At 39.2% G+C, this 15118-nt stretch overlaps 1 protein-coding gene across 1 annotated transcript in view; it reads right to left on the bottom strand.

Moving 5' to 3' along the window:
* Window positions 1-4215: 4215 nt before the first annotated feature.
* ADARB2 (adenosine deaminase RNA specific B2 (inactive)) overlaps window positions 4216-15118 on the bottom strand; it is a 325410-nt gene continuing 314507 nt past the window's right edge. Inside the window, exons 9-10 of the mRNA XM_039352480.1 lie at window positions 14261-14439; window positions 4216-10466 (exon numbers count right to left, since the gene is read on the bottom strand). Of these exons, the coding sequence (XP_039208414.1) occupies window positions 10290-10466; window positions 14261-14439 (356 nt within the window). The 3' untranslated portion in view covers window positions 4216-10289. The remainder of the gene's footprint in view (window positions 10467-14260; window positions 14440-15118) is intronic.

Below are 15118 nucleotides of genomic sequence, written 5' to 3'. Positions count from 1 at the left end.
AGAACCCAAGAGATGATGCATGTATCTGCCTGGACCTTCTCTTTGCTTGCTTCTCTTACTTCTCTTATTCCTACATATTATGTGATGGAGAGGAGAAATACCGCAAGGATACTCTGGTAGCTGGGCTGGAGAAATGGCCAGGGAGGCATAAAGTACCAGGGCCAGATAAGAGGGGTAGTCCTGTCAATAACCTTTTTTGGTTGCTGACATCCTTTAGGCTCCTCCTACTTGCAAAGACCCCTTTTCTGATGGATCACTTTGATTCGGCTTCAGATAATAATAATAATAATAATAATAATAATAATAATAATAATAACAACAACAACAACAACAATAATAATCCCCCAGTGAGGCACTACCTTGACGTGGTTGTGGGGCTTGTGTACTCTTAGGAAGATGAGAGCTATGCCAGAGGTTCAACCATACTGGAAAGGTCTCATCAGAGGAGTCAGACAAAGAGTGTCTCTCTCATAAAAAATATGGTGAGACGTAAATTGCAGAATGACATACCGGCTCGGACATCGCCCGGGTTAACAAGGTCCGCGCTAGATATTGGAGTTCCTGGATATCTGGTGAAAAATGGGTTACAGGACTTAGGACTGTTGGCTGAGCAACCAGGGCCACCAGCTGCAGAACTACTGGAAGAAAAGGTGTTTACCCGTCGCAGATACACAGTGATTGAAAACAAAGAAATAATGATCTGTTACTACAGATCAAGTCCAACAAGACGAGGATATCTAAAATGAATGCACCAGTTCTGGAAAGAACAACATCCAGAATCAGAAATAACAGAACAGAAACTAGCAGATCAATGCCGATTTATAATACGAAATAAAGTATTCACAGAAACAGAATTGGACGAACTGCAAAGGTTTACCCAGGGCAAAGAAATCAAAGCCTTACCAGAAGTAATTCAGAATGTAGAGGCAAACCAGGGGGAGTTGGCAGTGAAGGAATCCAGCAGAGATATACAACTGTTCTCATTTGGAAACCAGGCACCTCTTCCTCAGGAAGAACAAAACCCTCTAACTAAAGAAATAAAAGAATTGAAACAAAGAATAACTGAGCATCTAGAACAGCACAAAAACAACAGAATAAGGCTGCCTGCATTGAAGCTTGTTCCAAAGAAACAGCTAGCACAAGCATTAAAAGATGCAAATACTGCAATAGCAAGTATAAGCACCAATTCACTGCAAGAAACAAACCAACTAATGTACAGCACAGCTGCAGTTATAACTGAATACCTGGGATGCAAAATCAACAAAGAAGAAAAACAAACAAACAGTGCACCAGAAAAATGGAAGGTTAGACTAGAAAATAAGATCAGCAAGTTAAGATCACATGCAAGCAAGCTAGAACAGATGAAAGAAAAGAAGCTGAAGAACAAGAAGACCAAAGAATACCTAATCAAGAAATACCACTTAGAAACAAGGAAGATCAAGGAAGCACTGGAAATAATAAAGCAACAAATAACAGCTATAGCCAGGAAAATCAGTAGATATGAAGCTCGAATTGCAAACTATAGGCAGAACCTCCAATTTCAATCCAATCAGAAACGTTTCTACCAATCCATCAATGGAGAAACTGCAAGGAATCAGTCAGTACCTGACAAGGAAGAAACAGTGCAGTTCTGGAAGCAGATATGGGATAACCCAAAGAAATACAACAAGGATGCGGCTTGGTTAAAAGAGGTGGATGCAAATAAAACAGAATTTGAAATGAAAGAACTAGTAATAACAACAAAAATGGTAGAAAAAAGAGCAAAGAAAATCAAAAATTGGTCAGCACCGAGTGAAGATGAACTGCATGGGTTTTGGTTGAAACATCTAACTGTTATACACCCACTCATTTCCAAGCAGTTCAACAATATACTACAAGGAGGAGAAATTGAAAAGTGGCTAACAACTGGGAAAACCTACCTAATAATGAAAAATCCAGCAAGAGGGGCAACACCAGGTAACTACAGGCCAATTACCTGCTTACCAACAACTTTCAAATTACTAACTGGTGTGGTAGCTGATGCAGTACAACATCATCTAGTTGAAAACAATCTCTTTCCACCTGAGCAGAAAGGAAACCGCCCCAATAGCAGAGGAACAAAAGATCAACTCCTAATAGACAAACTGATCTTGGAAAACTGCAAGAAAAGGAAGACCAACCTGAATGTGGCATGGATTGACTACAAACAGGCATTTGACTCTCTGCCACATGACTGGATAATCAAGTGCCTAGAAATAACAGGAGTCAGTAGAAACATCAGAAAATTTGTGCAAAGATCGATGGCACAATGGAAGACACAGTTGCAGATCAATGGTGAGAGACTTAGAGAGGTTAATATCAAGAGAGGAATATTTCAAGGAGATTCATTATCACCATTACTATTTGTCATTGCACTGTTTCCTCTGTCAACAATACTGAATAACTCAGGACATGGCTATCAAACATCAAAAACATCTTCCAGACTATCCCATCTCCTTTACATGGATGATCTGAAACTGTATGGAAAAACATCATCTGAAATAGAATCGCTGCTCAACACTGTCCGTATATATAGCAAAGATATTGTAATGGAGTTTGGTTTGGACAAATGTGCCACACTTACTATCAAACAAGGAAAAATAATGAAAACTGAAGGAATCAAGATGCCCCATGAAAATAACATTAAGAGTCTGGATGAGGAAGATTACTACAAATACTTGGGTATCCTTCAAGCTGACAACATCAAGCACACTGAAGTCAAGAAAAAGGTTAGAGGTGAATACATCAAGAGAGTGAAGAAGATCTTAAAGTCCAAACTCAATGGAGGAAATACCATAAAGGCAATCAACACCTGGGCAATTCCAGTCATTAGGTACACAGCTGGAATAGTGGACTGGACTGAAGCAGAACTAAAAGCAATGGATAGGAAGACCAGAAAAAATAATTACAATGAATCACGCCCTTCATCCACGCAGTGACATTGACAGACTTTATCTACCAAGGCAAATAGGTGGGCGTGGAATGCTACAAGTACATCAGATGGTTGAAGAAGAAAAAATGGCTTTGGAAGAATACCTGAAGAACAATGAAGATGCACTGAAATTAGTATATCAGGAAGGCTCACTGACTACTGGAGAGACCAAACTGGCCTACAAGAAAGACCAAATGAAGAACAGAATAGAGGATGGGAAAACAAAGCACTACATGGCCAATACATTAAAAAAATAGCTGGGAAAGCAGATATTAACAAGACCTGGCAATGGCTAAGAGCAGGAAAATTGAAGAAAGAGACCGAGGGACTAATTCTGGCTGCACTAGACCAAGCCTTAAGGACAAATGCATATAAAGTCAAAATTGAGAAGATAATAACAGACAGTAAGTGCCGCCTATGCAAAGAAGCTGAAGAAACAGTGGACCACCTGGTAAGCTGCTGCAAGAAGATTGCACAGACTGACTACAAGCAGCGGCATGACAAAGTAGCAACAATGGTGCATTGGAAGATCTGCAAAAAATATCATTTGCCTGTAAGCAAAAACTGGTGGGATCATAAAAGAGAGAAAGTCATAGAAAATGATAAAATTAAACTGCTCTGGGACTTCAGAATTCAAACAGACAATCACCTGCAACATAACACCCCAGACTTAACAATTGTCGATAAGAAAGACAAAAAAGTCTGGATAGTGGACGTGGCAGTGCCTGGAGATAGCAGAATAGACGAGAAAGAACTGGAGAAGATAACAAAATACAAAGACCTACAAATAGAAATAGAAAGATTGTGGCAAAAGCAAGCAAGGGTAGTACCAATAGTGATAGGCTCCTTGGGTGCAATCCCAAAACAACTGGAGCACCATATGAACACCATTGGCATTGACAAATTCGCTATTAGTCAATTGCAAAAGGCGGCCTTGCTAGGAACTGCTTCCATCCTGCGACGATATCTGTAATACCATCAAACATCCACATCTGCCTATCCCATGTCCTGGGTAAGGACTCGATAGGTAGACAAAATGCCAAATCCAGTCTGAACATCTGGCTGACTGTGCGATGATCCATAATATAATAATGATGATGATAATGATGATGATGATGATGATGAATAATTGGAAGGGACTTTGGAGGTCTTCTAGTCCAACGCTCTGTTCAGGCAAGAAACCCTACACCATTTAAGACAAATGGCTACCCAGTCTCTTCTTAAAAACTTCCAATGTTGGAGCATTCACAGCTTCTAGAGGCAGGTTGTTCCACTGGTTAATTGTTCTAACTGTCAGGAAATTTCTCCTTAATTCTAGCTTATCTTAGTGATAAGCTGATGCCATGACATTGTGAGGCTATGTCCTCAAGAAATGAGGCATAGGCCATTCTTATGGTTTAATTTATATTCTAACATAATTCAGTATTTTGCAATGGATGGCACTCCGTCATTAGCCATTGGAGGACCCTAAAGACCATTAAACAAATAAACAAAGAGAAAATCTAGATGTTGGTAAAAGAGGCTGTATGGATGAGACCAATGAATCATTATTTCTCCACTTCTCTGCAACACCTAGGCTTCCCAAAGCTAGGACATCATAAGAGCCTTTTCACAGCTATTATCATTCCTAAGATTCCCCCTTTGATGAAATTCAGAGAAACCCATCCAATCTGCAGAAATATTCTGTTTCAAAGAGACAGTTATATGCAATTGTGATTTTTTTTTTTAAAAAAAGCAAAATCAGCAAACAAACATTTTTTTCTAGGCATTTTATTCACTTATAACAGAAACATTCACTTATCAGATATCACTGAAGTGCAATTTACAGAATTTAGCAGCAAATTCACACTTGGAAATTGTTCTTTTTGTTTGTACAAATCTTACAAATGTACATCCATTCGTACCATATTGCCATTCATCCATGCTCACTATATACACTGTCTTCTCTTTGAATTCCTAGTGCAGCGCCATTCTCTCCTGTGTTGGAAATGTGGATGTACAATTGGGAAGAAGCTTCATTACAAAATGTTGGGCTATTGCATGAGCTTTGGACTTTGAACTCAAATTCTGAAAGGACAAAACCAACATTTTCATGGTTTTCCATGAAATTATCCAATACTCTCCATGGTCAAGTTTACAGTGTAAGAAACCTCTGCCATAATTCTTGTTTTCTTTGTTGAGTCTATATTGTCTTTAACTGGTGGATTGGGTGAACTGGTCACTCCTAAAACAACAAAAGTGCTTGTATAAGCAAAAAGTAAGGTAAAAACATCATCATCATTATCGTCATCCAGAGCTCTTTTAATAGACAACATATTTGCTAAGTATTAGGTAGTATTAAAGATTCCCCGAAGAATCATCATCATTACTCTGACAACAATGATTAGGAGTTTAAGAAAGCAGTTCAAAAGTTCTATGGGAATCTGGGTAATTAAATAGTAAGCATGGAGTTTGAACTGAACTGAGGTTTCAGAGTACAAAATGAACAGTCTTATTGGTCCTCAGGCCTCATGTCAAGCAGTTCACAAAACTTCCAGTGGAAGTTAGCAGGAACTTCTCTTGTATGTATGGGATCTGGAGTTATAACCGGCTTGCAATAATGGAAGGGGCAGAGGCATATCTCTGTATCCAATGGGCCACAGGAAATGCCGAGTATGAGTAGGTTTCTGTGAAATTCCACAAGTTTGTTTCATATATGGAAGAGGAATGCTGTACTGATATGGAAATTCTAAGAAAGCGTTACATATTTTTCAACTATAAAGATAACTTTGGAAAAACCACCCTGTTAGTAAAATGGCACTTTAATGTGATCTGTTAGCAGCTTTGGCCCACGTACTGAAACACAAAACCAAATTGCAGAGATGTTATTATTATATTTTATCTAACTTTCCTCCAAAGGTTACCTTTTCATTTAGGATTCATATATCTGTTCTCATTTTAATCTTACAACAACCCGTGAGGTAGGTTCCACTGAGCTATTGTGACAGACTCACAGTCTCCCAGGCAGAGGGGGCAATCTTTTCTAAGCGGCCACCCCACATACAACAGGAGGTTCTTTTTATGTGCTTGAGTCTCACGGGGAAAATAAAAAGATAATGTGATGGCCCGACTTCATAAGTGTGTATGAGATTGATCAAAAACATCCTGAATTTGGAAAGCTAGTAAGTTAACCAAAAAGTCTGTTTTCATAGCAGGGAAAATTGAGGAGTAGGGGCAATAGACAAACAATCAATCAGTCAGTCAATCAATCAGAATAAATCTGGAAGGGAAAATAGCGTCAAGCATTCAAACGTGGGATTTTTGAAAACTTAATGCATGAGATTTAATGCAATCTTATCTCCCATTTGAGTAAGGAGCACTCAAGCCAGTAGAGTTTACTTCCAAACAAACATGGATGAATAGAGGACAACAAATACGAAATTTCATTAGTTTCAGCAAAATTTAGAGGATCATAACTTTCATGGATTCTTCCTGAAACTATTCTCTCCTTTCTCCAGTTCTTTGAGACTTATGAGTATTTTTGGAAATTTGAGAAAGTGTCTTTGTGGGTGCTCTCACAATATGGCTGTTAGGAAGATAGCCAGTCATTAAATATCCTCTTACGAAAGCAAATTGTGCTTCCATCCATTCCTTTTCACAGGATGTTCCTCAACATACCCAACTTTTGTTTATTTTTCTAAAGGTGGGCATATGTCCACACAGAGTGTTGACATTTTTAATATTCTGAGACTATGTACAAGAATCTTAGAGAATGCAAAGTCTTTCTTGGAACTAAAGATAATTCTGGAACTAGTGCTCCCTTTTGCTTGATGAGAGTGTTTATTCTTTTTGGAAACTTGAAAGTAAATCTTCTTTTTCAAGTTGGGTAGAAGTAAAAAATATGCTGAGCAACCATGGAGATGGCCATGAAGAAGTCACTCAAAGTCAAGTGGAAAATCTCAATTTCAAAATTAAGCACTTGTTATCATCACAAAGCCTTTTTTTATTCCTAACTTGTTTGTGTTTTCTACTATCTCTACTCTAAATAGATTTTTTTGGGTAGTTAACATGGAATGTATTATTTGTTAAAACACATTTCTGCAAGGGGAGTGTTCCTTTTGTAAATTTAATTAAAATTTCTAGTTTATCACAATAATTGTATTTGTACAGACACTATAGCTACATCTTGTAATTTATCATCTAAAATTCATTAAAATACAGCAGCTAGTCCTATCCTGTGACATTAATAAACAAATGTATTTACTCGGTATGGCTCTCAAGAGCTTATATACAGAGCATCTAACTTTATTTGCAGAAAACGGATAGCATCAAGGGAGTTCTAGGGGAGAAGTCTCATGCAACAAGTGCGAGAATGAACTCTGCTCTTGTGTATGAGATATAACTTGGTTGGATAGCTCTAAGAAGATACACCAAGACAAATCAGGAACAGCACGTTCATATATACACAATTCATGAAAACTAAAAGTTAGAAACAATAACACTACACCCGCACATCCTGTCATGTGAAACAATAACAACAACAAAAAAAAGAACTACAATTTGGGTAAAGACAAATTTTGGAGGTGCTTAGATTTTCTATAATGTTTTGGGCATCCTAAATAACATCTACATCGGGTGAATATCATGCCAATCATTTAAGATATCACCAGTCCAACTTGGTGATGCTGGACTACACAGTGTTAAATAAAACTGATGTTTACAGTCCATCACATCTGTAGAACACCCAATTGGGAAGGTGAATTATTTTTTTTTCATTTTGCAACAATGCTCTAACCAGGGATCCCCAACCCCCAGTCTGTGGACCAGCACCGGGCTGTGGCATGCCAGAAACTAGTCCACGCAAACAAGCAAAGCCCCATCCATGGGATGCAGGCAGTACATGAAACCACACCCCATCCGGACTGCAGAAAACCTCTCTCCATGGAACCGGTCCCTGGTGCTCAAAAGGTTGGAGACCTCTGCTCTAAACATGTACTTTGATCGATGGCAGCAACGGAGAACTGTTTAGCATATTTAAAAATAATGACAAGATTCGGACCTCAATCACTCAAGGAGAAAGTTGGATGGTGAAAAAAATGTTAGGCCTTTGGCTGGCCCAACTGTGCTAAGTAGGAAATTGAGGAAGCCTCGTTCATAGGATGTTGTGCTGGTTGAGGCTGCCTTTAGGTCTACTAGACATTAGAAAATTGATCATAGCTATGAAGTAGAGTGAAACCCCCATCCACATTTTAAAATGTTATCAAGGTTAAGAATTGTGCATCTAAAGAAGCTGTAATGTCTAGATGGGCTGCAGATTATCCCTCATATAGAATTGGAGATAGAATCTTTCTAGGACAACAGATTTGTGGGCAATCATGACACAGGACACTCACCCTGCATCTCTGGTCCACATAAATTATAGAAGTTTCATACTATACTTGATAGGCAAGAGAATATGAGCAAACAGTGTAAGAGTAGAATTAGCATCCTATTTGGGGCTCTTCCAGTATTAATATATGCCAATTCCTCCCTCAGAAAAACATTCCAATGCACACTATGTTGATATTAGAATATTTTAAACATACTAGATTGCTTTCCATTGGCATTTGTACAATATTGACGTTCTTCTCCAATTTCTGCAATTTCAGATTTTTGAGCTGGCTGGTCCTAGACCAGATTGTAATTAAGGATCTCAGAAGATCCAAATGGTAAGGATTATGCTAAAGACAAAAGGGATGTGTTGTTAACAGCTATACTGAGTTTTGGAGCCCTAATTAAATGTTTTTTTCATTCTGCATATGAGTTGCAAGGAGATAGATGAAATGTAATGCAACTTGACTTAAATATGGTATGTGCATCTGGGAGGTCTTCTGTGATGTGCTTTCAACCAACTTGAAGTGTGAGTCATCTCTTGCAGCAATGGGCACGTCTGTGTCTCTTATAACTAGAGTGCAAAAAAATGTGGTTTCTGAGAAGCATGCAGCCCAATGGCCATCTGGTGCAGGATGTGATGCCCATGTCCCAAAATTATACCCCTATCAAACTCTTTGTAGACATCTCATCTCTCCCAGCCATCTACAACCTTGCTCTGTCTTTTACCAATCCTTTTCCATTCAAGCTGCCTCCTCAATTCCTTTCAGTATGAGTTTTCAGATCATTGCCTGTCCTCCGTTTTTTGCCATATTCCAGCCGGAGCCATCCATCCCTCTCAACTCTTCTGCAATTTCTTCTTCTTGTGCCTTCTACAATGTTTTTAATTTATAGCAGGGGTTTCCAACCTTGGCAACTTTAAGACTTGTGGACTTCAACTCTCAGAATTCCCCAGCCAGCGCAAATCATAATTTCCTCCACAGGTCTTAAAGTTGCCAGGTTTGAAGACCTCTGATTTATAGAAACTAACAGTATTTTCACAGTTGCCTCCCATGTGTTGGAACCCAGAGGAGAAGGATGGACCCATTTGACAGTGGCAAGCAGTTGCTATATTCAATATGCTTAACTGGAGACCTTCAATGGCAGCTGATAGTTATTCAATATGCGTAACTGGAGACCTTCCAAATAGCAGCTGATGGTTATCATGTGCTGTATATTTGCTGAGTGCAACCAGCTGCATGATAGATTCATTGTATGTCAAAAACAGGATAGCCATGATGTGGCATCAATCAATCTTGGAACCATTATTTTCTAAATGCAAGATAAAGACATGCAAGCTTTTCCTTGCTTCTTTCTGATATACTATGCTCCCTGCATTGAACTTGCTTTTCTATCTTGCTTTTCTATTCCCCTTATTCTGATGTACTGAACAGATTTTGTAAAGCTCTGGGCTGCCACTGTTTAGGCTTGTAGTCTGAAATCCCACCTCCTCCCTCTCTCTCACACCCCTACAGAGAGACAGAGACACCTAACTTTCCATGTTTCAGTGTGTGCTAATTCCTGCATATGTTTGCAATCTATAAAAATCCCTCATCCTCCTATAATTATTGCACTAACGGTGAAGAGGAACACTAGAGGGCTGATGGTTTTGTTTGTTTTTCAGCCAGACGCAACTTGCAACCTGCTGTTGCCTGAAATACAGGTGCTGCTTAGATAATTACAGCAATGTGCTACAAACAAGGAACAAACAGTGAAGGTCGTTTTTGTAACCTGGGCTTGTACATCCTTGAGAAGGGATGGGTATGTAAAAGCAGTTTCCTAAAGGTTCAGTGCATTAACCAGAATGTATCTCATATCTAACACATTTAGATACAAGGTTCTGACTTGGGTTGAACGGGGTCTCACATGACGTCTCTCTCCGGCTCCAGTAGAGTAGTTCTCTTCCCTCCAGTCCTTTCAAGGGGGTCATGTTACCAACATGCCAAATGATTCACACCATGAGTAGAAACTGATCTTGCTCTGGGGGTTTTTTCACCCAAGTGCCCAGGCCTGCCTTCTGAAAAGCTCCGAACAGCTGCTGTTTGGCAGACTGATAGACATGTGCCACCAGCTTGGCCTCGCTGTACACTGATGGCACTTCTCCATGGCTTGATATCGGTGTGCTCAGCTGCAGAGGGAAGAGAAGGGAGAGGGAAAGTCAGATGACAACGAACAAAGAGCGGAAGCTTCGGGCTCTTCTGTAGCTTTGTGTCCTCATTTCATCTGCCTCTCTTAAGCGACAAAGAAATTGTGAGCTTTATACGTAACAGTACTCAGGGAAGAAATATTTGAGGAGATCCGTGTCTCACTGCACAGATGGTGCCAGACTACCATCTTCACACAAAAGGGGATTTTGGAGAGCTCAACCAACCATTATTGTACATCATTTGGAAGAATGCCCAGAGTGCTGTGTGTGTAAATTCTACCAATTAATTCACATTCTTCTTTTGGATAGATTTTTTTTTTTTTTGGAAGCATTGTAAAGGCCATGACAAAGAATGGCCACTGGAATGTGTTAGTTCTTTCCAAATGGACTCTCCTTTCTCCTAAATGAGTCCATTTTGCTCATTTGGAAGGAACCAGAGGATTTTGAAGGCCACGTTCATTTGTCATTTGGAAAAGAGAAACGAAATCAGAAAGGCTGCCATGTTCAATGGTATGAATAATCCAATATATTTCCAATAACAACCAGCAATGCTGGGAAAGATTGAGGGCAATAGAAGAAGGGGACAACAGAGAATGAGGTGGCTGGATGGAGTCACTGAAGCAGTAGGCGTGCGCTTAAATGGACTCCAGAAGATGGTAGAGGACAGGAAGGCCTGGAGGAACGTTGTCCATGGGGTCACGATGGGTCGGACACGACTAACAACTAACAAACAACAACAAACAACCAGCAAAGGCACTGCTAATTTTTTCTTAAAAAAAATTTCATAGCATTTTCAAATATATATTCACAGAAATGAAAATAGATAAAACTTTGACCATGTACTTTTGGACACTATTTGACATTTTCATCCCCCTTACCTGGGTCTACATTCAATTAACTGTATCCACCTACAGAGTAAATTGCTGTCTATGTGGATATTCTCTATTGAAATATTGTTCCAGCTTCTTCCCATCATCAGTGCCATGCACAAGACTCTCTCAGTTTCTCTTTCTTCTATTACAAAGACAATTCTTGCCTATCCTACTCTTGCTACTGGATGAGCCTGAAAAATAAACCTAGGTGTCTATTAAATATGCAATGATTGACGCCCTTTCTATCGCTTCCACCCTTGCTTTCCATAATTTGGGATAAGATTATTTTGATACCGAATTTCAAGAGCTGTAATCTAATTGTTTAAGCAAATGGAACTCATTTAGGATGTTCTATTTTGGTTCTGCTTTGCACAGCCATGAGCAGGGAAGGTCAAAAAAGTCAAAAGGACACCAATGCAATGCCTTTCTCTCCCCCCGCCCTTTGATTAGACATTCAAACTTTTTTGAATGAAAAAAATATGATACTTTTATTTTTGTTGTGATTTTTATATGCCTCTATTATTTCTGTTGTGTTTCGCTAGCTTTGTAAATATACAAATGCTCGAGATTCTGGGTCAATGCTGAAAAGAAAAAAAAAGCATACTGACATTTGGAGAAAGGATTTAAATAAGTGAATGTTTTTGACAGAGAAAAGGTGAAAGCACGAGTAAAAAACCTCCCTTCCAATGTGATATTGGTAACAAATGCTATAAGAGAGAGCAGTAATCAAGCATCAAGCATGTACTAAGTGTACAGAGCTGAGAGGGGGCATTGCTGAGCAGAAGAACTTTATGAAATAACCTGCAACCGAGATACTTGCCAAAAGCAGCCTTTAAAGTTTAAAACACAATGTTTTAAAGTTAAAAATGCAATGATCACTTCCAGCCCCCATGCCTATGGAGTGTCTCAATCACCCAGGTCATGGATATCCCGAAGGTGCTTTTCCAAAAAGCGAAGAGACTTGGTTGTTTTCTTTGAAAACATTTTGCTTCTCATCCAAGAAGCTTCTTCAGTTCTTGGACAAGAAACAAAACTTTGTCAAAGAAAAAAAAAAAACAGTCCAAGAAAGCATCTTTGGGACCTCCAGCCTTTATGCATCTGAGGTTGGGAGGATGATTGTTTTTGTTTTATTAACTTCTTGTTTTGCAAAATTAAATTAATGATCTTGTTTCTGGACTGCCTAGGACACAATGTGACTGAGCTAAGAATGAGAATTTAAAATGCAGGGGAAATCATGGAGGCTGGAGAATCCAGTCGGAGAACAAATATTCAGTTGTGTGAGTGATCTGGCACCTCCTGAAGACGTTCCTTCCATTATTTTTTCACAGGGATGTGTACAGAGTACATGGGCACAAGCAAGATTCTCTTTTTATATTCATTTCTTTATCTCTCCTCTGCTTTCTTCTGATGGGAATCTGGATTTGTCAAGCCTTCTCCCTATAGGAAAAAGAGAATTTCCTTTCCTTTCCCCAGCCACAAGGATAGACCCTTCAGAGACCCAGGTGTTTTGTTACACGATATAAACTTTTAATGAACTTTATGGTTTTATTCAAGAATCAGTTTTTACATCCACATAATAATCTTGGTTCCATTCACATGCTGAATACAAGCCCTAGTGGATAAACCATTTGAGTCCAACAAGGTTTATCTCAATTGTTTAAACCCTTCCAAAGGTTGATAACCTAGGAAAGATATATCTGCTATTTTTTTCTCTAAAATTAATGCCACCAAGGTGGAAAAGAAATGTCACCAAAACCAGACAATTCTTCCATATACACAGGTAGTCCTCGACTTACGACCACAATTGAATCCAAAATTTCTGTTTCTAGGTGAGATGCTAAATCATTGCTAACAATGCTAACTCATTATTAAATGAGTTTTGCTCCACTTTATGACCTTGCTTGCCATGGCTGTTAGGTGAATCATTACAGATGTTAAGTTAATAACACTGCTGTTAAGTGAATCTGGCTTCCCCATTGACTTTGTTTGTCAGAAGGTCACAAAAAGTGATCACATGACACCAGGACATTGCATCCGTCATAAATAAGTCAGTTGTGAAGCATCTAAATTTTGATCACATGAGCGTGGGAATGCTGCAAGGGTTGTGGAGATTATGTCTCCAGCCATTTCTCCAGAAGTTGTGAGTGCTCTGACACTGGAGGTTTTTTTTAGAAGAGATTGCACAGCCATTGGTCTGAAATGGAATAGGCTTGAGCCAGGGTTGGATTAGAAGTCCTTCAAGGTCCCTTCTAACTCTGTTATTCTGTTATTGGAAGGCATGTCTTTGTTTTATTTTCTTCGTAGATAAGAGTTGGATCCTTCCATTCCACCTCAGGCATTTGCAAGTGGGAATTACAGAATCATAGCACTGGAAGGACCCAGTTTGTATTCTATGCAGAAATCAAACCCAACTGACTTTACCTCAGTTGGAAGATAAGCAGGGTGAGATCTGATTGATGTTGGCTGTGGTGAGTTGGCCATGGTGAGTTAGCTGTGGCAAGTTGGCCATGGTGATTGTCTGTGGTGAGTTGCCTGTGGCAAGTGGGATATGGTGAGTTGGTCGTGGTGAGTTGGCTGTGGTAAGTTGGTCTCAATGAGTTGGCGGTGGCGAGTTGATTGTGGCAAGTTGTCCTGTACCCCCTCTACCACCTCTATCAGTGGTTCTCAACCTTTCTAATGCCGCGACCCCATAATACAGTTCCCCATGTTGTGGTGACCCCCAACCACTTATATATCACCGGGTGCCAGGGGCGTGGCCAAAGAAAAGGGGAAAAAAATGGCAGACAGCCTTGTTTGGCGACCCCCGTGAAATGGTCATTCGACCCCAAATGGGGTCTCGACCCACAGGTTGAGAACCACTGACCTATATGACCCAGTTTTTTCACCAGTGCAACTCACACTTACCTTTCCATAAAGCTTTGCCCACTGAGTGTAAAACATATGCTTGCAGAGTCGTGAACAATTCCCACAGGTTTTTTTCCCTGTTGTGGCATTAATAAGCTCTAAGTCTGCTGTGCCTGCTATCCAATTCATGCTAAAACCAGGAGATTTCCCAGCCCGCCTCCTTTCAGCATTATTCACTCCTGTCAAAAAGGAATCAGAAAACATCAAGCATTAAAAGCAATAGGTCTGAAAAATAAGAAACAGAGCTTCATTTTATTGGGAAATAAGCTATATATATATGTACACACACACACACACACACAGAGTTACACACACACACACACACACACACACACACACACACACACTATTATCCCTTGACTGGAATCTGCTTGACACAATATACACTTTTAGGAACTAAGATTAAGAATTAAGGTTCTTCTTTGCATTGATAGCATTTGTTCATATGAAATCACTGTTTCATTGACAATCGTCTGTATTAATGGTTGCTTTCTATAAGTGTTTTATAGGGAGAAAATTCTAAATCTGGGCACATTGAAAATAAAGACAGCAAGTATTGAGTTCATGGGATGGGTGGATTACAAATTCTGTAGTTGAACAATATATGTAATGGGATCAACTAACATGACACAGAAATGGGTAGATTTCTTCACTGTGAAAAAAAATAGACAAAGCCATTTTGCCTGCCAAAGATTTTATGACTTTCTTATATTTGCACCTTTTTCATTTTATTCTCATAGTCCAAATAAAAGTATTAACCATTTTTTTCTAAAATGATTTTAAAATAGGGAAAATATTCAATTTTTCAACTTTGTTTTTTTAATTTTTACCCAACAGCATTCAAATTAGTCTAACTGC

The sequence above is a fragment of the Crotalus tigris genome, unplaced genomic scaffold (assembly GCF_016545835.1).
Source record: "Crotalus tigris isolate CLP2741 ecotype Arizona unplaced genomic scaffold, ASM1654583v1 scf7180000018435.730608, whole genome shotgun sequence".
Taxonomy (NCBI): domain Eukaryota; kingdom Metazoa; phylum Chordata; class Lepidosauria; order Squamata; family Viperidae; genus Crotalus; species Crotalus tigris.
This window is presented reverse-complemented; position numbering and strand designations above follow the sequence as displayed.